This window comes from Zootoca vivipara, chromosome 6 (genome assembly GCF_963506605.1).
Source record: "Zootoca vivipara chromosome 6, rZooViv1.1, whole genome shotgun sequence".
Lineage (NCBI taxonomy): Eukaryota > Metazoa > Chordata > Lepidosauria > Squamata > Lacertidae > Zootoca > Zootoca vivipara.
In genome coordinates, this window is record NC_083281.1 from 96,670,317 (window position 1) to 96,696,739 (window position 26,423).

General features: G+C 49.2%; 1 protein-coding gene across 1 annotated transcript in view; it reads left to right on the forward strand.

Moving 5' to 3' along the window:
* Positions 1 to 26,423, forward strand: part of FAM178B (family with sequence similarity 178 member B) — a 181,936-nt gene that overhangs the window by 155,035 nt on the left and 478 nt on the right. The window contains exons 15-16 of the mRNA XM_035118861.2: positions 19,172 to 19,249; positions 20,363 to 20,530. Of these exons, the coding sequence (XP_034974752.2) occupies positions 19,172 to 19,249; positions 20,363 to 20,530 (246 nt within the window). The remainder of the gene's footprint in view (positions 1 to 19,171; positions 19,250 to 20,362; positions 20,531 to 26,423) is intronic.

Sequence of the window (26,423 nt, forward strand, 5' to 3'; positions counted from 1 at the left end):
AGTCCTGTTCTTGCGTGTTCTCCTTTTACTTCCTTGTAGGCAGGTAGAACTGGGAAAGCAAGTTGCTTCTTGGGTCACATTCAGCGACACTTGCAGAACTTCCAAAGTGTGGGGGAGTCAGCTTTGTGTGCTTGAGTTTAGGGGCAGAGTGCGCAGAGAAGTTGACTCAGCTGGTTCTTTTACCCAGGGATTTACTCTCAGCTGCGCCCAGGGAAATAACAGGAAGAAAAGGCAGGATTCTGGGTCACCCGGCTCGCCCATCCACACAGCTATGTGAACAAAGGGCGAATAGAGAAGAAGCAGTCAGCACCCTTGGGCAGATGTTGGGGCCCAAGCCCCCTGGCAGAGTCCATTGGCACTGATACCTTGGCTCTCCTGGCCCCAAACTCATCAGACATTAGCAGCTGGGTGTGGGAAGCTGCCTTCCATGTCAGGTTTCCCACATTTCCCTGGCACATCTGATGTGCTGCTTGTCATCCCTCCCCCCACATTGACAGCTTGGGGTAGGCTTGGGAGTCATGGGCAGGCGCCAAATGTCCACCCCCCCTTCCTACGTCTCTGTGCCCACACCCCTGCACCTCCCAAGTACCCCGAGCCGTCAGGGGAAGGGGGGGGGCTATGCTGCTTTGCTGGGGCACTGGCAAAGCTGTGCAGCTCGTCTTCTCGGGAGCTGCAGCCCCCGTCCATCCTCCTCCCTCCCTCCTTGGCTCACTGTAAAGCAGCAAAGCAGGAGCCACTTACGGTGAGCCAGGGAGGAGGGATCCCACCGGCGTCCGTACGGCGCTCCAGCGGCAAACCGCTATGTACAGCGCATGTGTGGCATCACTATGCACAGTGCATGCGTGAGACACAGCGCATGTGTTATACATAGCAGTTTGCCGCCGGTGCTGCCCGAGAGCCATATGGACGGTGGCAGGATCCTCCGCTCGCGGCTGCAGCGTCAGGGGACGGATCCTCCTCTTTCGGCTGTAGCAGCGATGGAGACATCCCACCGTTGTCCGTATGGCGCTTGGGCAGCACCGGTGGCAAACTGCTATGTACAGCGCATGAGCAGCGTCACTATGCATAGCGCATGTGTGGGATACCACACATGTGTTGTACGTAGCTGTTTGCTGCCAGCACCGCTCGAACACAATATGGACAGTGGCGGGACAGGGGCATAGGCAGGGGGGCAGTTGCCCCCCCTAGAACACAGGAGAGAGAAAAGCAACTCTCTCCGCGCCTCGCTCTCCCCAGTGCACGCTGGCAGGGCCGTCTCTAGGCCTGCGTCCGGTGGCGCGGGGCGCCAGGCCACCAAGGGCGCCACTGTGCCTGCTGCGCCTGCTGAGAGGCGTGGCAGAGGCCACCCCAGGCGCGGTGGAGGCAGCCCCAGGTGCGCCTCTCAGCTGTTCAGCGGCTTCAGGCCGCTTTGCGGAGGCGCGCGGGCCTGGGGCCGCCTCCGCCACGTGCAGGGGCGTCGCAACAGGGGCAGGCAGTGCCCCCTGGCCCAGGGCCAGGCTGGGTTGCGCAGGGCTCCGGCCCTCCAGGCGGCAGCCGTGCTGCGCCCGCCCACCCGCCGTGCCAGGAAATGGAGGGATCCGTCGCACCACGGCGGCAGGACACCGGGTATGCTTAAGACGGCCCTGCGCGCTGGGCTGGGGCAGAGAGGGTGAGCGGCGGCGGCATTGCTTGGGGGGCGTGGACGTTGGCCGCGCCCCCTGGGGATCCCGGCCACATCATCGCCAGCCAGCCAATCGGGTGGCTGGAGGTGGGGGGCGTGGCCGGGCCCCTTTTAAACTTGCCCCCCCCTAGATTTGATCCTGGGGACGCCCATGTGGCTGCAGCCACGAACAGAGGATCCTCCACATGCAGCTGCAGCGCCATGATGGCTGCTCGCGCTGCTGCACCCGGGGTGGGGTGGCTGGGCAAGCACCCCATGGGGTACCTACTTGTCACCCTCCCAGATGTGGAACGTGGGGTGCACTGCCCCCCGCCCCCCAGCTTGCGCCGCCACTGCCTAGGAGTAAGCCCTGGTGAATGCTTGGGTACTTGTGAGTGGGATCAGGATGCACAGCTGATTCTGCTCCCCTTCTGCCCCAGGAGACTTGCTGTGGGCTGGCCAGCTGCCTGGCTTGGAGTCCGCCCCAGTGCAGGGGTGGCAAGCAGGCATCTCTTGCCAGCTCTCGGTCAGCTCAGTTCCATTAATAGTCTGTTGGCCTGACAACTTCCTCAAGGGTTGCCAAACTATATGAGGACAAATCGTAATGAAGGTTCCTCCCAATAAGCAGCATTCAACCCTACAATGTCTCCTGCAGCAGGCTTAGTCATTTTCTTTAATCTCTGCGGCTGCTGACGTGTATCAATGGGTGGAGACGGCGGTGTAGCTAGCCGCCTGGCTGCCCGGGGTGGCAAACCCGAAGGCACCCCATGCGTGCACAGGAGGGATACGACGCGGCGCCGCGGCAACACAGCAGGCAGCCCCAGGTGGCGTCTGGCAGGCCTCCCCCCTCCCTCTGGCCCTCCCTCCGCCCGTCCTTACCGCGCTCGAGGCGGTTCTCCTCAGTTTGCGTTGGCTCTGCAGGGGCTGGTCCGGCTCGCTTGCTGCCTGGCTTTCTTCAGGGCCATCATGGAGGTGGGCGAGGGCTGCGCTGCCGGCAGAGGGTGGCTCCTCCAGCAGGGTGGAGGAGCCGGGCTCGGAAGCCGCCAGAGCTCTTTTCTCAGCGCACCTCAACCTTGCCTCCACGTGGGCGGCGAGGGACACTTACAGCGGCGGTGGCAGCCGTCGGAGGTGGTCACCCCCATCCAGCCTGCCACCTGGGGCAGAACGCCCCCACCCCCCCTTACTACGCCACTGGGTGGAAACAGATCTGTGGAGCAAATGGCACTGCTTTGGAAGTGCCCTTGTCCTGTTCTGTACAAAGATATATTTTTCTCTTTGGGATTATGCTCTTAAGAAGGAAAAAAAAAATCAGTTATGTAAATGTGCAGTAAGGCAGCTATTGCTGCAAACTTTCTAGTGCAAGGGTGACACGCCTCTGTCCCGCAGGCCAAAGGTGGCCCACCAGGCCCTCTCCATTTCCCCAACATCATGCCCACCGGCCCAACACTTGACGTCATATGTCACATCAGGTGTGTGGCAGGTCGAGACCCAGTTGCAGAAAGCAGGATTGAACTCCCCAGTTGCAGTGAGATCAGTCCAACTCGGATTGAGCACACCAGCTGCTTCTCTCCTGGATCTGGCTGGCACACCTGAACCCGGCATAAATCAGGATTGAATTCGGTCCTGCCTGGGCAGTATCTTCCCCTTCCCCTGAAGGCCAACTTTGACAGATGGGTGGCGCCAGCCCCTATTAAAGTTGGCCCGCCAGGCTGGGGGAGATTAAGGTCTGGCCCACTGGGCCAAAAAGGCTCCTGTCCCCTGGGCTTGTGATGCCAGCAAGACACCTCTGCTCCCTCTACTTTGCCCCAACCCCAGGACTGTTCAACTGTTGTTGCTGCTGTTTGGGAGAATAGGTTTGTTTAAATACGACAGCCTGTGAATGGGTAAACAGATAAATGTCTATGTTTGAAGAAGCGTATTTGAAACATGCTGGATGTGGGGAGATTATGATGATTATATTATTTTATTACTATCTTTATAGGTGTATATGATTTGCAGAGAATGAGAGAACAGCTCTCTGTTGCAAGGGCTGACAATCTGAAACTAGCTACCACAGTAGCAAGAAAAGGAAGACGAGGGAAATGGAGACAGACATGAATGTGACAAATGTGCCGTTATTTCTGTTATTGTGTATTTAGGATTAATTAAAGAAGGCTACAGGCACTGGAAGTTGGCAGCAGCTTCATTTTATGTGTGCCATGCGTATGACAGGTGGAGAACCTGCTGTAGCCTCTCTTCCTAAAAAGCTGCACTTGGCTCCCCACTTTCAGAGGAGCACAGCCCCAAGGAACCTTGATTTCCCTCTAGTGCTTCAGCCATGCGAAAGAACTGGGGATTCTCCCACCCTCAGAACCCCAGATTTCCTTTTACTCCACTCATCCTCTCAGCCCCCCTCTAACCACTAGGCAACAAGGTACAGCCAGGATCTTTATTTTGATGGTTGTTCCTGCACCCAGCTTGGGAGCAATTCTTCCAAGGGGCAGGGAAGGGTGTAAAGTGGGAGGTGAGTCATATGGGGCAAGAATGGTAGAGTTGGGAGGGAGCACGAGAGTCATCTAGTCCCACCCCCTGCAATGTGCAGAAGGAACATGTTGCAGCAGGACATTGTGCGTGGCGGGGGGGAGGCTTGGGGGCTCTCACCAAGATGGGATCCAGCCCCCACTTTATTTGTAGGAGTGCCTGCCAGAATCAACTGGAGAAGTTTACCTGCTGCCATTCATCTTGGGATCTCCAGAATATTTACGCCAGGAATCATTTTTATTGCATTGCATTTTGTCTAGCTGGGTGGCTTCCTCATTACCTCCATCACCTTGGCCTGGGAAGACATTAATCCTGATAGAACCGTGTCTCACTTTGGATCATGCATTAACACGTTTAGAAGGCGCGTTCCTTATAATTGATATTCATTACAGTGAAGCCCAGAGGCATTATAATATTCATAAACAAAATGGGAGGGAGGGAGGGAGGGAGGGGGGAAGGGGTGCACTAGAGACTCACCTAAATTCTCCATTAAGCTATAGGGGTCAGCAGCAGGAGGTTCCAGGGCCAAATCTGCCTCTTCCAGTTGCCCATCCAGAGGCAAATAATGGTATAGGGGCACTGGTAGTTAAGAGAACTTTCTGGCCTGGTTTGGGCAAAGGGTTTATCCAGGTTTATCCTCCACCCCTCATTCAGCCAGCAACACATGAACTTTTCCCATATGGACCTGCCCAGTTCCTGAAATAGTCCCCTGAGGTCCTTCTCTGTGTGCCACCTCTGACAGAGGTCCAAAGGATGGCGGCAAAGCACAAGCCTTTCTGTTGTAGCTCCCTGTATGGAATTCTCTCCCCAGGCATGCCTGCCTGGCACCAACTTTGTAATCGTTTTGGCACTGGGCAAATCTGCTTTTATTTTTCCATGAATTTGGGCAGCAGCAGAACTTAGATATATATTCAACAGTGGAATGAACTCCCTTGGAAGGTGGTGGACTCACCTTCCTTGGAGGTTTTTTAGACAAAATGGCCTTGTGTCAGCGATTCTTCAGCTGTAATTCCTGCATGAAAGGAGGTTGGACTCGATGAGCCATGGGGTCCCTTCCAACTCTACAGTTCTGTGTTTTTATTCCAACTGTGTTTTCAATACAGCTACATCTTTTTATTATTGCATTTCATTCTTGTTGTAAATCACTTTGGGATTTTCATTATGGGAAGCAACATTAAATTCAACAAACCTAACCAAACCAGCCACCTGGAGAAGCATGGCAGAGGCAAAAAGAGTGCATTGCCTCTTCTGCAGTTCCCACCCCACTGACATTCTAGGCAACTGCCCAATTGGTGGGTCTGCCCATTCCACGTCTGGAATATGCAACAACCTCCAAATGGCACTTGCTCAGCTTTTGCAAAGGCATCATGTTGATGGCTGCAGTCAGTTTGCAACACCCTGGAATGTCTGGGTGCTTCTGGCAAGGACTGTGTCCAGTTCTGGGCACCACAGTTCAAGAAGGATATTGACAAACTGGAACGTGTCCAGAGGAGGGCAACGAAAATGGTCAAAGGCCTGGAAATGATGCCTTATGAGGAACGGCTTAGGGAGCTGGGTATGTTTAGCCTGGAGAAGAGAAGGTTAAGGGGTGATATGATAGCGATGTTCAAATATATGAAAGGATGTCATATGGAGGAAGGAGAAGGATTGTTTTCTGTTGCTCCAGAGAAGCGGACACGGAGCAATGGATTAAAACTTCAAGAAAGAAGATTCCACCTAAACATTAGGAAGAACTTCCTGACAGTAAGAGCTGTTCGGCAGTGGAATTTGCTGCCAAGGAGTGTGGTGGAGTCTCCTTCTTTGGAGGTCTTTAAGCAGAGGCTTGACAGCCATATGTCAAGAATGCTTTGGTGGTGTTTCCTGCTTGGCAGGGGGTTGGACTGGATGGCCCTTGTGGTCTCTTCCAACTCTATGATTCTATGATTCCTCCCTTCCAGAGCAGAGTGATTGCACGCAGGGCCCGCCTCCCGCGTCTGCAGGGGGCGTGGTCAGCCCCCTGCACCAGCCCCTCCCCGCCACCGCATCATACCCCTCTGCCAGCCAATAGGGCTCACGGGGGGGGGTGGAGTCCAGCTCCGTTTAAACTGGAAGTTGCTCCAGTCCCTTAGTCCTTTTGACTGACTGCCCTTTTCTGGACCTTTTCCAACTCTGCAATATCTTTTCTGAGGTGAGGCAACCAGAACTGTACACAGTATTAGTGCAAGTGTGGTTTCACCATAGTTTTGCATAAGGACATTGTGGTATTGGAAGTTTATTTTTAGTCCTGTTTCTGATGATCCCTAAAATGAAATTCACCTCCTCCACAGCTACTGCACACTAGATTGGCATCGTCCACTATGACTGCAAGGTCTTCTTCCCATCAGTCACTGCCAGTTCAGTACCCATTCGTGTGCATATGAAGTAAGGATCCTCTCCCCTCCAATCCCTTTACACTTGCGTACAAAGAATTGCCTTCGCCATTTTATTGCTCACTCATCCAGTTGGGAGAAATCCTTTCGGAGCTTCTCACAATCCTTTTTGTTTTAGCCGCCCTGAATAATTTGGTATTATCAGCACATTTGGTACATAACTCCAGATCATTTCTGAACAGTCGTAACATCAGGTGAAGTGTTATAATATACTGTAGGTTGTTTGGAAGAGGGACTGGTGTTCATTGTATGTTTATCCTGTGTTTGCCTCTGTTAAGCAGGTCTATCAGCTTTTTCTATTGTTTCAAAATCCCACAAGAGACTAGAGATGGCAGGCAGGGAAAATAAATCAGTGTTTGTATCATCAAGGCAAATCTTCTCTTCAACCACTTTCAGGTCTCTTGTAACCTGTTGTTGGTCTCCAACCTCATCCAAGAATCTTGCAGTGCTTATATTCCTACGTATTTTGTTTTTATCCCGTTTGTACAAGTGTCCTTCCAATAGCAGAGCTGGTCTTCCAACCTTTAGGGAGTAAGGAAAGGGCTCAGGCAGGAGTGCTTTCTGCTGCTCGTCACCTCACTCTCGATCTAGAGTTTAAAACCACCACCCCAGTTTGTAATCTAATAGCTAGAAGCAGCATAAACAGCTGGGAGCTGGCTCCAGGCTGCAAGGCCAGCCTGAACATCTGGTTCCGCAATGCATGCTCTCTACCCCTCCTCCTTGGCGACAGCAGCTGCCAAGGCTGGTGAGGAGGAAGAGAGCCAGGGAAAGAGGGGGCATCTGAGTGACTCAACTCCCTGCTTTCTGATGAAATTATGAGTTTTCTTTCCCTCACTTTTTAAACTCTCAGTCAAAGGGGATTTTCCCTCCTGAATTTCTACATCCGCGTAAAATAAGTAGGCCATCTGCCAGGCCCAAAAGGCCAAGGAATTGTTCAGAGGTTTGCCAGTTTTTCGGCTGGGGAATGGCAGAGTTCCCAGTGTGCTTGAGTTTACAGGTAGAGTTTCCAATTGAGTGGGGTTTTTGTAGTTCTTGTTCCTTTTTAACAGCAACATGGTCAATAGAGATTTAGCTGTCCAGGCTTCCCTATCACAGCACCTCCATGCCCACAAAAGCTTCATCTGTTTATGTATCCATGTATTCAAGGTGTAAGACCCTGGCCAGGGGGGAAATACCACCATCCTCATTTACCTTTCCTCTGCACTTTCCAGGCATAGTCTGTGCTTTAAACTCTGGTACTTTATTTTTATTTGGTTTTGGGGTTTTCTGCTCCAGAGCTTTCCCTGCAACAACCCTACTCTTTACTGCTGAATCGGAGCAAATGGCAAAGTGCCATTTGTTCACTTCAGCTCTAAAGAGCGAGATTTTGCAGGGAAAGCTCTGGGATGAAAAAGTTTGCCTGGACTCAGAGTTTTAAAGTGTGGACCTCTGTGTCAAAAGTGTGGGGCAAGAGGTAAGTGTGGATAAGCATGGATAAGTCCTGCCATTCATTAACACATCTGTGCTTGGAAACAGTCAGGACCTCTGAGCACAGGTTCATCCACTCTTTTTTTTTTTTTTTGGCCTGCCAGGGGTCACACGAGGCCCTGCCTCTGACCCACTTCCCTCAGTACTGACCTTGCCATGGCTCCATAAAAAACAAGCCTAATCCTGACCGTAAGAGGATGAGCTGCTTGAGAGCTGCCAGGCACCAGGCAGGATTGGGCAGGTCTGGGGCAGCCCCGCTTGATGCCATCTCCGGGAGATATCAGGTTGCCCAGCTGAGCCAACCCTTGAGCCTCCATGCACAAAAGCAGGAAGCTGGTTTTAACTTCTTGCAGTTCCTCCTCTTGACCTCTTCTTTCTTTCAGGGAAAGAGGCAGGAACAGGGTTGAGTAGTGATAGGTCAGCATTTTTTTTTTATCCCCTTGGCTCTGAATGATCCCTGGCGGGAAAGAGGCAACAATGCCTGTGCTCTACTTAGTTGATAAGCCTGTTGGGCTTCTACCGTATATGCTTATTTGAGGATTGTTGTCTTCACTTGTGAAAAATGTGAGACAGACCTAGAGAAACCTTGAGGCAAAGGCTTAAAAAACACCAGAATGAGGGGAAACTAGCAATCTGTATTTCACCCCCCCACACACACACACAAACCTCCTTATTCCTGAGTGTCCAGTATTTTTGCTGCCAACATTTGTGCAATATGGGGGTGAGAGCTAGATTACTACTAGAAAAGAAAGGAAGAAATTGGGATTCTCCTGAGTCCAGCAGTTTTTTTGCAGGTGTACAGATATGCCCTAGGGACAGGCCACCTACCCTCCATGGCTTTCCTCTGTCAACCTCACCTCTTTTAGTAAAGAAGCCTTTGATGTGTAGCTCTGATAACAGCTTGTGTTGCCAACTGATCTGCAGGAGAGGAAAATCTGCTTCTGTGACTGACTGTGGTTTGAACTGCAGAAGCAAAGAGGGGAAGCTTGCTCATAGCATGGGCCTAAGGATTATTTCCTGCTAATTGAGCTGCTATTAAAAACACAGAAGTTAAAAACAACCCCCCAAAGTGGTGGTCAGCTTTTTTGTGTGGGGCAGCAAACAATGTCTCTTAGACTTGCCATCTTTTCAGCCAAGCAGTGTCACTCTGCCTTTAACAACAGATCACGCTCTTAAGACGTAAGGCACAAGAGTGAGCTGGTGGAAGGACTAGGAGGGCGCTACAGTTAGTTGCTGCTACTGTTAAAGACACGTGTGCAGTGGCCAGTTTAAAGATTCGCCGTGTTAATGTGCCCAGGGCTTGTATTTGTGCAGCAAGACTATTGTCCTGTGTTTTTATAAATAGGAACATCTCCTTCTCCTCCTGTGCTGCCCTTAGGATCCATTTTAAGGCTGGCTGCTAGACCTGTTCCCATGCCTTCAAGTGCAGCAGGAGATGCAGAAAATCAGCAGGTGGTTTTCCTCCTGGCTTGCATCTCCAAGCTGCCTCATTTCTATGTGTCAGGCTATTGTTCTAAAAGCACCGGAAGAGATAAAAGGTAGCAGCTTTAGCCACATAATAAGGCTTTTGGGGAAGTCCCACATAGGGGTGCCAAGTAAGCTTGCACCTATGCCTTTAACAGCAACTTAAAATAGCAGAAATAAGTAGGTGGGATTTTTCACAGCCTGAAGAGGAACGTGATCGCCTGCTAGTGCCAGCAGCACATCAATTTCCTGGCAAGGGCAGAGCAACAGAAGCGTGCTGAAAAGTTGGCAACCCTCCACTGAACATATTGATGCCACCATATGCACACTTCTGGATTGCACCATTTCCCCCCTTCTTTCTGTATCTGAAAGAAAGCAAAGATTGCCAGGAAGCTGAACTTCCAGTGCCAGAGATGTGTAGAATTTATCCCGCTCCTGTTTCTGTATGTGTGCATAGCTCTGAACACAAGGAAATTTTCATCTTGCAGTTAGTAGATGGCATGACTACACTCAGGGCTTGAAGGATGATTCTGTAATTTCCTTCTCTCCACTCCCATCCCAGCTATCCAACAACTCATTACTTTAATTTGCCTCGGTTTTTTATTTTCTTTCATGCTTAATTAGAGCTCTTTTAATTGCTCAGATTCTTGGCTGGAAGGCAACTGGGGAAAGTATAGGATTAGAGAAAGAAGGAGGGTAGAAAATGATACATATTTATTAGCATTTTTTCTCTACTCAACAAAACAGACTGCATTCCAACATCTATTATTGCATATCTCTGTTTGGGCAATTAAAAATAACCCTCCCCAACCTTCCCCTTTTATCCTCAGCTGCCTAATTAATTATCCCTTCAAATAATTGCACTTAACATTTCTTAAATTATATTTGGATATGTGAGCATTACACATGAGAAGAGAGGAAAGCACTTGGCGTGTGCTGGTCCTTTAAAAGCAGAGTTGCCTGGGAACACTCCTTGGAGATGTGCCTGGCAACAGCTAGGAAGACGAGGGTCTGCTGCTGGCAGAGCAGAGAAGGTGGTCTTTGCTGGCCTTTGCTTAGGACAGCTTGAAAATATATGTATGTATATACATACATTATATACATTATATATATGTGTGTGTGTGTGTGTGTGTGTGTGTGTGTGTACACACACACACACATGGAAGGGGTGGGCAGATTTTTGTGCAATAATATCATACCCACGAAGATGGTGTCATCTGTGTCGCATCCTGCGATCTGTCACTGGGACTTATCTACTGCTAAGAAGATTAGAAGTTCCCTTTGTTAGTCTGGGTGGCGATTTGTTCCCCGTCCTGCTCTTCTTTCTCTGTTATCAGACCCATTTTATTTCTGTGTCTTTTAACTGCTGAATTAGCGGGAGACAAACCTGCCTATATCCTGTTTGCTTGTATTCTGTCTTAACTTGTACCAGGCCCACAAGGCAGCCGAGAAAGGCAAGAATCCCACCATTAAAATGCTATAAAAATGTGCAAGGTTAAGATCAGCACTGAAACAGTTCAGTTAGTAGAGCATGATGAGGCTCTTGGGGCAAAAGATTCTTGCATTGCAGGGGATTGGATTAGACGGTCCTTTCAACTCTACAATTCTAGGATTCCAAGTTTCCAGGAGAAAGCGCCCAGACCTGTACAAGTGGTTTTAGTTTTATTTATTTATTTTGATAGTTTGTATAATGCTTAATTGCAGTTGCCTCTAAGCAGTGTACAAGAGACTCAATACATTGGAAAGAAAAATCAGTTAAAATTATAAAGTCAAAATTCAGTTTAAATGCCTGCTGGAATTTTTTTAAAGTATTTATTTACTGCTTTCATTAAAAATGTCAAAGCAGTTTACAACAATTGTGCATAAGATGATACAATAAAAACCATATTTAAAAAGTTGAAATCAGTTGTTATGGGAAGATGTATTCTTCATTGCCTGCATAAATCTGACTGCACAGAAACGTTTTCATTAGGCACTTAAAAGCTGACACAGAAGGTCTTTATTAGGTGCTGGAAGTTCAGCAAGGAGGAGATCTGCCTGACCTCAGCTGAAATGGGCCCCAAGCCCTGAACAAGGGACTTCTGGCAGACATGCCCCAAACATCTGAGCCATGGGGGAACACTAACAGTGACTCCCACCCCAAAGACCTCCCCAGTAATAAGACAGAGATAGAAGGAATCCGGGAGCTCCCTTGGCACTTTAGGGAACAAAGAGGTCTTCAATGTTTATCTATTATCAGTGGGCTTCTCAAGCCTCAATCCTGAGCAGGTGGGATGCTTAACTCTACGAGTCCTCTCTACCCCCAGTTGTTTTTCACTCAGTTGTTTCTGATGTTGGAGCTCAGCAAGGAAGAAAAGCAGCCATGGAAAGGCTCTCTCTCTCTCTCTTTCTCTCTCTCTCTCTCTCTCTCTCTCTCTCTCTCTCTCTCTCTCTCACACACACACACACACACACACACACACACACCCCTGCCAGCTCTCTATGAATCTGCCTCCCAGCTACCAAAGGGACCGGGGAGGGGGGGGGAGCTTGGGAACCCTGTGTTTTGCTCCTAACATCTATTCCCTCCACATGCCCAGAGTCTAGTGTGAGCCAGCCCTATGTGATGAGTAGCTCCGTCTGTCTGCCTAGGCTTTCTCCACTTCCCCTGCTTGGACAGGCTCCAGGTAAAACCTTCCCCTGCACTACACAATAGCATCCTGGACCGTGTCAGCTCTGGGACTGGCAACTCCCGACCTGCTCCCCTTTCCGGGTGTGGAGGTGGAGAGGAGGCAGGGTTTCAAAAGGCAAAAAGGCACCACTCCAACGGCAGCCATCAGGGGTAGCCTGGCTCCCATGTCTTACAGAGGCAACGGGCTTTGTTTTTACTGATTGGGTTTTGCAAAAGAGGCCCTTTTCTGCAAAGAGAAATGCTGAAACTCAGAGACCGATCTCTATTCACAGCTGGACTGTGACTACTCAGTGGGGATGGGAACATATTCTCAGAGGCACTCTCATAATCTCGGAATGATAGAATCATGGAGTTGGAAAGGACCACGAGAATAATCTAGTCCAGCCCCCTGCAATGTAGGAATCCTTTGCCCAACGTGTGGATCGAATCAACTCATGACCCTGAGATTATGAGTCTCAACTGAACTATATCTCTTCCTTATTTCTTCTCATATTCCAGCCATGCCTTCCCAAAAAGGCTCCAGGGTTTTAAATCCTGCACAGGAGTGCAAAACATTTTCATAAATGCAATGCTGCTTTTTGTCTCAGGAACATGTGCTACCTCAGTTGGTAAAGGGTGTTTCAAAATGTACGCTTGGAAGCTGAGACTGTTCCCTTCATCCAGTAAAGATCACGGCATTCTTCCAAAGCATTCTCCATAAAACTGTGGTCCACAATGTTTTTTCAGTTGATCTGTCAGTTACAGGGGTGGCCAGGGTTTACCTCACCTGGGCCGGTTCACTCCAGCGGAGATCCCTCTGTGGGCTGGATCACGCATGCGCATGGCTGTGATTTCTGGCACCTGCGTCTGCACAGACGCGATTTCCGGTACTGCGGAAGCGAGTCCCCGCACCGTGCCAGTTTATCGCAGTGTGCGGGGACACACTGAGCGGTCAGCTTGGTTCGGGGGCAACTCATGGGCTGGTTAAACAACCCCCGTGGGCCACTTGTGGCCCATGGGCCTTAGGTTGCCTACCCATGGTTTACAAAATAATCCTAATTATGTAGGAAAATGTTGGGAGGTAAAGATTTTTATTTTTAAAAGGGGGGGGTCCAACTCAGGCACATGCAATCCTGCAGAGGCAAACCCCTTTGCAATTTTAAACTGACAATGGGCTAACTTATTCAGCAGTGCAGGGATGCAGCTGGTGAGATGTTCAAATGAATAATTAGGGGTTATTTTTAAGGTGGGGGAACCTGAAGTTGCAGACTTTTCCATTGCCAGATGGTAGCATGTATCAGACAAGGGACTAGCAGCTGATACCACTTCTGGCACTTGGGAGCTGGGAGGTAAAGGGAGGGTTGTCTCCCACCTCTAAGCTTAATCCTGTTTGTCTTGCAATCTCTTAATGCAATTTGCTGGCGTCCCCACAGCAAACAGCTTACCTGCAAACCCCTTTACCTGCTGACCTCTTCTGCTAAGCTTGTGCAAAACAGCACACAATGCTTCACTGTTCCCTGTTGGCTACTGGGTTACTTGCTAGTTGAAAGATCATCAGCATAGGTTAAATCTTCAAAGGGACTTACTGAAGGGAATTGGGACAAGATCTCTCCTCTGGGGGGGGGAGTTAACTCAAATCCATGTGTCACTGTGTCTTTATTTCTCGCAGGGGGCGGGTCCTCGAACCGCAAACATCACCTGGCTAGATCAGGAATTTCCACAGAAGAACTGACTCCCAGGCTTGTGCAATGTGCAGCTATACGAAGCTGGGGGAGGCCAGAGGGGCTGGGCCAGCTTTCCAACATATTTAGCCCAGTTCAAAAGCTGGAAGGTTTCCTTATTGCTCCCTTTGCTCGCCCACAGCTCTCTGACATGTATTCTGACTAATTCACCACTTGAATTCCCCATGACCTTGATGCTACCAGCTGCTCCAGCTGTGATTGCTAATCAACATCAGCAATCACATTTATAAAACTACAGGGAGTTTTGTGGCACTATTAAAGACTTACAGGTTTACTGTGGCATATGATTTTGTGAAGGAAAGCCCAGTTTGTCAGAAGCATGAGGGTATCCCCAGTTGACAGAGAAACGCACACAGACAAACCTACAGAAGATGGATTGTCAATCTGGGGCCATGAGGCCATGCAGTGCAAGAGGAACAGCAGATTTGTGGCATTACTAATCTATGCAAAGCTTGTATGTATATAAGATCAGATGCATAGCTGCCAAGTTTTCGCTTTTCTCGCGAGGAAGCCTATTCAGCATAATGGAAAATCCCTTAAAAAAAGGGATAACTTGGCAGCTATGATCAGATGCTAGGGAGGTTCCGTTATCATTAATTACTCCTGTTGCAAATGGCCACCATGCTTCTCTTGTAGTCATTGGAGCTTTGCATAAAAATGTATTCTGGGTGAACCTCTTGCTTTGCTTGGCCTTTTGGCCCAGTATTTACACACACACCCAAAACCAGGCATCTCCAAACTTCGGCACTCCAGATGTTTTGGCCTACAACTCCCATGATCCCTAGCTAACAGGACCAGTGGTCGGGGAAGATGGGAATTGTAGTCCAAAACATCTGGAGGGCCAAAGTTTGGGGATGCCTGCCCAAAACACTCCCATTGTGTGTGAGAGAGAGGGGGGGGGAGAGGGGGGGAGAGAGAGCGCTAAGGATAATGTGTCATGTATCAGACAAAGTGGGCTCTCATCCAAGAAAATGTAAACTAGAAGAATTCTACTGCTTTTTCCGGTGCCGCAAGGTGTTTTTATTCTTGCTGCAAAACCTAGCATAACTATCTCTTTGGAATACTGTACATAAAAGTTAAATAAACATTCACATCTTTATTAATAAAGAACATTTAAAACAATACAAGAAATGATATAGTAGACTTTTAAGAAACAGCAGTATGTAACAAGAGGGAAACAAATCAGAAGTGGAAGTTGGGGGAACCCCAGGAGGGGAGGGAAGAAGTGATGTAACATAAATGTTATTGATATGAGATGTATGTAATAAAAGTAAGGTGGAGCTTCAGGATCCCTTGCATTACACTCTTCTACTAACCTTTAAGTCCCATTGAGTTCCATGGGCTTGGCCACAACAAAGTGGGCACAGGATTTCAGCCTTGGGACAGACCATCCTAACCCTGGAGCCACTTTGCGCCAGCAAGAAAAGCTAGGGTTGCCATATGTCAAAATGTGAAAATGTTGAGCTTTTTTGGGCCAAAGTTGAACTTTTGAATGAAAAATGAAGTTGTTGAGATATTTTTAAGGAAATTCGCCAAAATCTTGACTTCTGCCATGGGTTGCCATACATCTGGTTTTCCCCAGACAGTTAAGTGATTTCCACCCAGAAACTGTTTTGGAGTGCTGTATGTCCAGGAAATTCTGGGTGTAAGGCAGCCCTAAGAAAAGCAGGTACCAGCAGATCCAGTGGATCCTTGGGCACAACTCCCCCTCTTGCCTTTGGGGGGCTTTGCACTGGCTGCCACTGGTTGGGATGCCACCAGCAGTAGCTTCCAGTGGTGTGTGCTTTTAGGCAGCTGAGTCTCCCCATCAATGAAGTCCAGCACAGCCAGGCAGAACTGAGCAGAAAGACATTTCCTCTGCCTCCAAACACCATGCAGCACAGTGGATCAGAGGCTACCGTAGATTGCTTTGTTCAGGAAGTAGGCAGTCTACAAATCTGCAGTCCTATACAGTGGTACCTCTGGTTAAGAACTAGATTCGTTCCAGAGGTCCGTTCTTAACCTGAAGCACCACTTTAGCTAATGGGGCCTCCTGCTGCTGCCGTGCTGCCGGAGCACAATTTCTGTTCTCATCCTGAAACAAAGTTCTTAACCTGAGGCACTATTTCTGGGTTAGCGGAGTCTGTAACCTGAAGTGTTTGTAACCCGAGGTACCACTGTACAGTACTCACTTACAGGCAGGCAGCTCTGTGGAACTGAATGGAACTTACTAAGTTGACCTGTGAAGGGCAGTCTGCAGTGGAAATGGTAGGGGAGGGAGGGAACTCGTAGAGGCTGGGTGTCCCTCTGCTGCTCAAGATACTCTGAATATCTTGCAGTGAGCGGAGAGTTCAAGCAGATGGCCTGCCAGGCCTCCTCCCACTCTAATCGCTCTGCTGTTGATACCTTTAGAAGCAGATACGTTGTTTAACACACACACCTACCCTTATCTTCTTTTCTCCATTGCCCTGCAATAAGTTGGCTGCCGTCTTCCATAGCTGAAGCAACAGCTGAGGAGTTCTGCTGCGATGAGCTGAGTTGCAGGACATCTGTGGGAAGGACGGTTTGCACAAGGGACCCCATGAAGTCTGGCTTAGAAGCTAGGAAGACTTTCAGGCCTGGACAGATGGCACTGGCAGGGACAGATGGGGGGGCAGAGGGGGAGGCAGGAGCATGGAGCCTAGGGTTGCCATATTTCAAAAAGTAAAAACCAGGACACTCAAAATGTTCTTGAGCTTTTTTTTAGGAAGACCCCAACATTGTTGAGGTGTTTGTTTGTTTTTTACAAAAACGGCAAAAAAAATTGAAGGACAAACTGCTGCCTTCTGGAAATTGGAAATTCCCCCTGGATGTCACTTCTGCCTTTGAAATCCCGGTAATGTCCAGGAAATCCCAGGCGTGTGTCAGCCCTAACAGAGCCACACCCCTTCCCTGCTGCGCTACAAGGTGGATTTCGGCTTGGGAGAAAACAGCTGCAGGGCTTGGATAGATTCTGGTTCTCCACTTCTTTGCAGGGGAGACTGAGTTTCTACTCTATACAGAACTCCCTACGAGACAAGTCTCAGTATGCCAAGTAGGCGGCTTGCTTGTGGCTACAATATCTAACTATCAAGCAGAGAGATTCATTGGGGGACCTTTTCAAAGTCAAAGTTTGTTGTGATACAAAGCAAGTTGTGCAGTAGTGGCTTCCTAACCATGTTTAATCAGAAGTTTAATATTGAATTCAGCGGGACTTACTGTACACTTCTGGGTAAGTGGGGTTAGGCTTGCAACCTAAGCTTTCCAGCAAAACAAGGCAGCAGGATTTGCATGCCCTTGAGGGCAGAGGGTAGGAGACCAACAGATGTGCCCAAGAGCCAATCCACTGAGAAGTTCCTGTGCAAAAGCCCCCTTGATATGCGCTGGGAGCTGTGCAAGTGGGGAGACCTAGGAGGGGTCTTGCTCTCGCTGCAGGGTGGGCTAGTTGCTAACGGGGCACACCGCTGGAAGCAATGGGGCTAGTGGCCATGGGGCCCCAAAAGCTGATAAAGCTTGCACAGTCATTGGTCTGTCTCCTTCTGCTGGACTCCAGCTGGGTTGGCCATCCATGGTTCTGTCCTGAGAAGAGGCAGAGGGTCCCAGGAGGCTGAGGGAAGGGTCTGGCAGCTTTGTTCCTTTTCTCTCTAGAGGGCATCAAACCACTGTCATCCTCTATTTCCCATGCGGACCTTCCATCTTTTTCCACACTGCAGAAAGTCCAACGTTTTACCAGAAGCAGTGCATTCTCCACAGCTGAAATGTTTCCTCAGCTATTTTAATTTTCTAATGTGAAGGACATATCAAGAGTCCTTCCCAACTGTTCCTATTTTCAGATTGGACTCATTTGCATCCTGGCAAATTCAGGTTAAAGATGGTTAGTGCTCATGCACAACAAGCCTGCTTCCTCACCCCCAAAATCAGACTCTTGCTGCAGGCATGTCTAACAGGTAGATAACTGGACGCCTGTGGTAGATCACTGGTAGATCACTGGCTCCCTCGAAAGAAGTTCAACAACTTTGGCTCCCCTAAAAAAAGCTCAGCATCTTTGTCTTGCACCCCCCAAAAAGGGGGCTTTCCTTTTTTTTCCAACAACTTGGACCTGAACCCCCAAAAGGGAGTAGATCCCTGCCAGTTTTTAACTGTGAGTAGATCACAGTCTCTTGGGAGTTGGCCACGCCTGCATAAGGAAAGTGACAGGTCCACTTGCTCTGACAGAGCATCCTCTGACCTCCCCACAAACGAAAAGGAATGAATGCTCAATGCATAGCTGGCATTGCGGTTCAAGCACCTACCCCCTGCAAGACCCTGACCCAGAAACTCCAGCGGGTGCAGAATGCCGCGGCGAGACTCCTTACGGGGTCCTCGCCGCGTGATCACATTCATCCAGTGCTTTACCAGCTGCACTGGCTCCCGGTGGAGTACAGGGTCAGGTTTAAGGTGCTGGTTTTGACCTTTAAAGGACCCTCATACCTACGGGTATGTCCCGCAGAGGACATTAAGGTCCACAAATAATAACATACTGGAGATCCCGAGTCACAAGGTTAGTCTGGCCTCAACCAGGACCAGGGCCTTCTCAGTACTAGCCCCGACCTGGTGGAATGCTCTCTCTCAGGAGACTAGGGCCCAGCGGGTGTTGTCATCTATTCATAGGGCCTGCAAGACAGAGCTGTTCCGCTTGGCCTTTGGACTGACTCAGTCTGACCCCAGTGTTACCCTCCCCTAAGGTTTTATCCTACAGATATTTAAATGAGGTTCCACTTGTAGATTCCCATAAAATTATTATTATTATTATGATTATTATTAATGCCCTGGCTCTGTTGTAGTAAAGTGTGATCATACCATTGCATTAAAGCCCTCTTTCATTATAAACTGGAAAAGTTTTTTTTAGCAACAATTAATGGCACCCACCACCCACAAGCATTATACGGAATGGTTCCTAAGTTTCAAAGGGCTCCACCCACAGCAGTAGCATCACTCCTGCTAATGTGGAGAGAACATAGTGGGAGGCACAGAAAAACTGCAATAATGCAGAATCTCAGTTGCAGTTCTACCCGTGTCTTGCCACAGAAGAGCGGCATCTGGGTAGTGAGAGAGTATTCAGTCAGGAAACACACCTGCTTCTTTCTCTCTCTCTCTCTCTGATGAATGTTGCATGAGCTGGTGTAGAGGTTAAAATGCTGGGCTAGGGCCTGGGAGCCCAGCCATGGAGCCCAGCCGCTCTCTCTCTCTCTCACTAGCTAACCTACTTCCAAATGATATGCCTCTACCTCCCTTTCTCTTCCAGGCCTGCTACCTCTGCTACAGCCTCCTGACACTGGCCAATGTGGTTGTGGGAACCACGGCTGTCCCTCTAAGAGATCAGGTGAGTCAGGATCCCGGAGCAAGGACAGCAGAGAGCTGCTGTGTTGAAAAGGGGGAGATCACTCACCAGGAGAAATGAAAACTGCAATGTGTGTTACATTTAGCCTGGTGTGGTGGAGGAGAAGGCTGGAGGCGGGCCAGCTTTGTGGGCAGCAAAACTGCAGCTTCGCGGCTATGCTGGAGCCAGCTCACACACAACACTGAGAAGCAACAAAAAGTTCTAGCTCAGAGCAACCGTGGGGCTGGAAGCGGCACAAAGCAAAGCTCAGTTGTGGGGCTGCAGTTTGCAATCAGCAATGGTAGCTGATGGTAGCCTAGCAGCCACTTGGGAGGGTCCACTTGGGCAAAGAGGTGGCTCTCAATACTTTTCCACTCACAAGGGAGCCCAAGCAAAAGCAAGAGGAGAGCAAAGGGGAACTGGGGGAAAGGTCTGGAGCGAGCTACATATTACTCACAAACTTGTCTTAAGCCTCCCTCAATTTAAGACATGTTTATGTGTAATGTTTGGCTTGGTCCAGAGCTTCTTCCCGTTTGTCTTGTTTCTCTTCAGACTCCCTTTTGAGGCAGCCCTGTGTTGATACAACTAGCAGAATCAAGTCATAATGCAGCAGCATTTCTGACTGAAGGCCGCCCCACTTTCCTGCACATAAAACTTCGCTGCATGTGTGGGAGAAGGTTCACCTCCACGTTATCTATTTTAATTATATCTAGCTAAAGGCCCAGCAGTCTTTGTAAGCAGGGGCATGGGGCAATGCTCAAAAAAAGTATTATTGTGGGGAAATACAGTAAACAGTATTGAAGGCAGAATTGTGTATGTCCGCAACAATAGCATCATGAGTACAAATCATGATAAAAGTGCAATGAAAAGGATGTCTGGTACCCAATAATTATTTGTTTGTTTATTTTATTATATTTGCATACCACCCTTCATCAGAAGATTTCAGGGCAGTTCACAGCATATAAATACAAAAATAAATAAAAACACAAAACGCATACGTTATTCTCCACTCTGCTAATGCTTCACCAGAGGAGAGCAGCTGCTGTTCCCTGAGAGATGCCTCTCTCCCTGCCTTCCTGTCCCCTTGACTCTATGCCGCCCTTGCTCCCGCACCAGAGGCACCTCCAGCAGCTCTGCATCCAGCTGCAGCAACACATCAGCACCGGCATCCGGGAAGACGCTGGCCTCATGTACCGCACTGAGCTCAAGGACCTGGCGGCCCAAACCTTTGTCAAGTGGGAGGAGCTGCATTCTCGGGGCTGGCTCAAGATAACCTCCCTGCAGGTAATTTCCATGTAAAGAGGGACCTTGAAATGCATGGGAAGGGGGTGAGCGAGCCCCTTTCCTGCAGATGGTGAGGCAGAAGGAGGGTCACAACTTCTCTCCCTGTCCTGTATTCAGGAGAAGGTGTGAAAGAGCCTCTGTGCACACAAACTCTGCAAGGGATCCTGACTCCGCAGATGAGCAGAGGCACCTGCATTTTGGAACATGGATAGGCTCTTTTACAGCTTTCACCAAACAGAAGAAGCTGCCTTAACATGGGTCCTTCTAGCTTAGTATTCTCTACACTGACCAGCAGCAGCTCTCCAAGGTTTCAGGAAGTCTGGAGGTACCAGGGATTGAACCTGGGACCTTCTGCAGATAAGACATCTGCTTTACCACCGAGCAGAGCATCCAGAGCTGAGCCAAGGCCAGCAAGCACAAGCAGGTGCAGTCCTGTTCATACACTCACACAAAAGTGCAATGGAACAAAATATGTGAAAGGAGCTAAAATGCCACCATGAGGCAAGCTGAAGATGATGGGAGGGCAGTACAATAAGATACAGACCAGTCTGACCACAACCACTGGCAGGACCAGGAGAACTGTTCTGTGCAGAGTGTGTGTGTGTAAGGGGGATGTCATTTGGATAGTCCACCCAAAGCCTGGCAGTATTTCAAGCCAGCCTGGGATGCATGGGACCCTGGCAGCTGTGGCTCCATCTCCACAGCAGAACAAGGAGGAAAGGGAACAAGTGTGTCAGTCTGACTTGGAATCAAAACATTGCAGAGTTGGAAGTTGCCCCAAGTGTCATCTACTCCAACCCCCTGCAGTGCAGGAATCATAGCTCAAGAATCCCTGGCAGGTGGCCATCCAACCTCTGCTTAAAAACCTGCAGGGAAGGAGAGCCCACCACTTTCCCAGGTAGCCTGTTCCACTTGGTGCCATTTGTGCTTAAGGTCAGCCAAGAAAGAAGTCACCTGTACCCCAAAGCAAGGCGTGGGCAAACTCCCAACAGTTCCTGCTTTGGTCCTGGACAGCTCCAGAAGATTAACCAAAAAACCCACCTGGAGCTCCTGTGTGCTTGTGGTGCAAGAAAACCACACTTTCCCTTGCTTTCCAGCTCCCCGTCTCCATTACTCCCAGTGACTGCAAGCCACAGCAGCACCCACTGCACAGTCCCCCAGGAGAGGAGCAAAGCAATCTCTGCAGGATGCAGACCTGGCTGGAGAAGAGCTTCCCTGGTCTGGGGGAGGGGACGCCGGGCTCCGTTTCAGATTTCCATAAGAGGATACAATGAGATTTTAGTATGATGATGCAAGATTCTCTATGAGGTTGGAAGGGCTGCTCCCTGTTCAAGATTAAATTACAACACATTGGTTGATCTTCAGAATGTTCTTATCTTTTAAAGAACTTAGTATGACTATGGCACTATTGTGAACACAGGTTAGATAATCCTTTGTTTGTTTGTTTGTACACTGGCCCATTTCACAGATTAAAGCAATTGCCATTCTGTGCTTGGGGCCAGCTGAGTTGCCAGAAGTCTAGGCGTTCCTAGGAAACAATCAGATGTGGCCTGAAAGGTGATGAGACAAGGGACTGGCCTCTCTTCCATCTTCACTAAATCTTGTTCCTTGGGGGGGGGGGGAGTTGCCTGAAGCCAACCCCCTGTAAAACATATCCTTGCGAATCCTGCCATCTTCCATTCTGTGGACATGACCAAGCCAGTGTAGATGTCACTGAGACAGAAGCAGGATATTTTTTCAGCTGGAACTTACTCAGTTCCGGCAGCTCTCCAGTGGGCACCATTGCCATGATAAGAGGGTTCTGGCACCTGTTTTTCTAGAAAAACAGCACTGGACAGAAATGCAAACATGCTGGAAATGTGGACTCAGATTTGGAGGAGGCAGGTCAGATGCACAGCTTAACACAGGTTTGGATCTCTTCCAAACCTCTGCCAAAATTTTGTAGTTGTTTTGCAGCAAAAAACAACAACAACACTGCATTTTGCAGCATCTCACAAACTGAGCAACTGATACATCTAACATGGGATTCACATTTAACATTAACTACGGTACTGTTATAGAAAATTATGGGGGGGGGAGAGAGAATCAGGACACCATTATTAATGAACAGAGAGGGGTGACCGAATTTGACAGCTGCAATACCCAGAATCCTGTTTAACGTCCGCTCCGCTTCAAAGACCCTCACCCCTCCCGCTTGGACTCAACCCTGCCTTAAGGAAGGCTTAAGGATCAGCATATGCACACATTTCCACATGACTAGCAACTTGGGAGCCATAATTCCCTGTCAATGCAAAATAAAAAAATTTCCTTCAGTAGCACCTTAAAGACCAACTAAGTGTATCTGAAGAAGTGTGCATGCACACGAAAGCTCATACCAAAATAAAAACTTAGTTGGTCTTTAAGGTGCTTGTTGTTGTTTAGTCGTTTAGTCGTGTCCGACTCTTCGTGACCCCATGGACCATAGCACGCCAGGCACTCCTGTCTTGCACTGCCTCCCGCAATTTGGTCAAACTCATGTTCGTAGCTTCGAGAACACTGTCCAACCATCTTGTCCTCTGTCGTCCCCTTCTCCTAGTGCCCTCAATCTTTCCCAACATCAGGGTCTTTTCCAAGGATTCTTCTCTTCTCATGAGGTGGCCAAAGTATTGGAGCCTGAGCTTCATGATCTGTCCTTCCAGGGAGCACTCAGGGCTGATTTCCTTAAGAATGGATAGGTTTGATCTTCTTGCAGTCCATGGGACTCTCAAGAGTCTCCTCCAGCACCATAATTCAAAAGCATCAATTCTTCGGCGATCAGCCTTCTTTATGGTCCAGCTCTCACTTCCATACATCACTACTGGGAAAACCATAGCTTTAACTATACGGACCTTTGTCGGCAAGGTGATGTCTCTGCTTTTTAAGATGCTGTCTAGGTTTGTCATTGCTTTTCTCCCAAGAAGCAGGCGTCTTTTAATTTCGTGACTGCTGTCACCATCTGCAGTGATCAAGGAGCCCAAGAAAGTAAAATCTCTCACTGCCTCCATTTCTTCCCCTTCTATTTGCCAGGAGGTGATGGGACCAGTGGCCATGATCTTTAAGGTGCTACTGAAGGAAATTTTTTTATTTTGCTTCGACTCAGACCAACATGGCTACCTCCCTGTCAATGGTATCTCATTCACAATGGAAGACTCCTCTGAACAAAAGACAGTGATCAACTCTTACGAAAATGTTAATTTCTCTTTGTGTTTAGGAATTCACACCTGGGGGGGGTGATAGGAGGACTAGGAGAGGTGTCAAAAGTGCTCAGATTTCTACCTTGAACCCTCCTTTTTTGTGAGGTATTGATTACATAGCTGTGATGTAGGAATGATGTATTGGGGGCGTTTCTTGGTGATGGGAAAACTGATAAAAGTGGAGGTTCTCTTTTGTTCTGGGTTCCTTCCTTGTTCTCCTGCGTGAGGGGAAGGACCCTGTTGCAACAGCAAATAAAGGCTTTGCTAGCCTCCAAACCTTTGTGACACATTCCTGCACCCAGGAAGCCCAAGAGGGCTACCTAGCACTCCCCCCCCCAATCCCTGATTTACGAGCTGGGATGATGCTTACATCCTTTTGTGCAAACATGATGGGAAACAGAAGCGCCACTTCCATGACTCTTCTCCGCCTCAGTTGCTGAAGGACTGACTCACCCCAGGAGTTAATGCTGGCTGGGCCCTTTCCTGCTAGTGTGGCCTGAAGTCATAGGCAGGGGGGTGGGGGTGGGGGGCTGGAGAAAGGAAATGATCTCCATTAGCATGGCTCAAATCAAAGGGGTTGAGAGCTGTTACTGCCCACTTAATTACTAAACAGAGTTTAATGAGTTGTCTTTCCTTCCTGACCTGGTGACTGCCCTCTCTTTATCCAATCAGCCAGGCCAGGAGAAGAAGAGTGCTGGATGCATCAATAGCTGTGTATGGATGGGGTTGGGGTGTGTGGACGCCTTGTGTGTTTCAGCACTGTAAGGAAGAGTTCTTTAGGAAAGGGACACCCTGAATTATGTTGAATACAGTGCCAGCCATGTAAATGGCACTCGACAAAGTTTCATAAGCATTTTTTCAAAGCTGGCGATATAAATTACAGCAGCGCCTGTTTATTGTAATGTGCAGAGAAACTTCACTTTATGTTTTACAATAGCATGCTATTGTGAGGTGGAAAATGCCATTTGCCTCATGCCCCCAGATGCCTTTGGGTGACCCCAGTCCTCCACAGGGGACAAAGGAGAGGCTGTCCCTTCTGTGTCCAGGATCTGTGCATCTGCCCTCTGCAGCCATTGGCTGCATCTTGGTCTCTAACACCACCAGCAGTTCCCAGACCATCACCCCAAATCCCTTCCCTTTTTCCACAAGGGAGAACAGAGCCAGAAACCCTGTCCTGTCACACAAAATGTGAATGAGCAGAGGTTGGCTGCTCACCCCCTGCTACAAGCTGCCCAGAGTGGCGGAGGAAACCCAGCCAGATGGGTGGGGTATAAAATATAATAATAATAATAATAATAATAATAATAATAATAATAATAATAATAATAATAATAATAATAATAATGTGTGCATATTAATGTGCTTTTGCAGACCTCTCCTTGGCATTCTCCTCCTGCACGACAGACTTCCCTGGCTCCCTTCACCCACCCATGTTGCATGGGCCAGGAGATGGAGAAGGTTGCCTGGAGAGGTTACTTCTGAGCCACATCATGTCCTGCTAGCTCATGCTCTAGAAGACCTAGATGTGCTGATAGAAAGCTCCCCAAGGGGTTGGTTGACTGTTTTGCTGCCTGAGGTACCTCAAGGATCCTGCAATCCTCCTCTTAGGCCTTTCTTCATGTGCCTCCCTCCTCCACAAGAGGTACAGGGGGTGGCAACGCCGGGGCTGTGATGGCTCCCTATTTGTGGAATGCTTTCCCCAAGGAGGCTTGCCTTCATGACATATCTCTAGGTGCCAGGCAAAAGCATTTTTAGGTAATCAGGCTAATAAAACAATCTATGGTCTTTTAAACTGTGGAGAGGAGGTTTGTTTTGTTATTTTGTTGCTTTTCGTGTTTTTGTATTTTAAACCACCTGTGATCCTCAGATTAAGGGTGGTATAGAAATTTAATAATCAAACCCCCCTGCAGCAGATGTTCAAAGCCCTGCCTGTCCGGAGCACCTTGCAAAGATCAGCAGCTGGCAAAGGCTGCTCTGGAGCAACATCCTGGCATCTGAACTTTGCCATTTCCCCAAGCCTCCCGCTTGCCCAGGGGCGTAGGAAGATAGGGGCGGTGGGAGTGGGGTGCCCCGGGCGGTGCGATCCCAGGGGTGCCATCGCGGCGCCCCACCCCCAGAACGCGCCCCACATCCCTGGGGGCAGCATGAAGCTCCACCGCTGCCCCCGCCCCCCGCTACTCAGTCAGCATATGCTGCCTAGAGCCATACATTTTACCAGTAGCCACAGCTACTTTGGAGTGTGTTCTCGGAACCCTGCAAAGCAAGGCAAAAAGAAGCGCTCAGTTTCTAAAAAGAGAGTTGCCAGGGCTCAGCTTGTGTGGAAGCATTGCCATCTGCTCTGGAAGGAAGTTCTGCTCCTTGGAGATTTCTGTGGGGGCCAAGGCTACCCAGGGCTGTTAGCCCCACTGGCTGCAGTCAGAGGGTTGGTGCGTTGGAAGCCACAGGAGCAGAGAGTTGTTGGAAACCCTCAGGTTCTGCTCGAAGGTTTCCCAAAGGCACCTTGGGGCCACCGTGACCAGGATGCGGGACCAGGTGGGCCATTGGCCTGATCCACCAAGCTCTTCTGATGTTCTTAGTGGTGAGGAAAAGTCACGTCATGTCTGTTTACTCAAAAAAGGGACACAGATGAGAGCAGTGCTCAATGGGTGTGGTTGTAGAAGGAGAACCAGTATGGTCCAGTG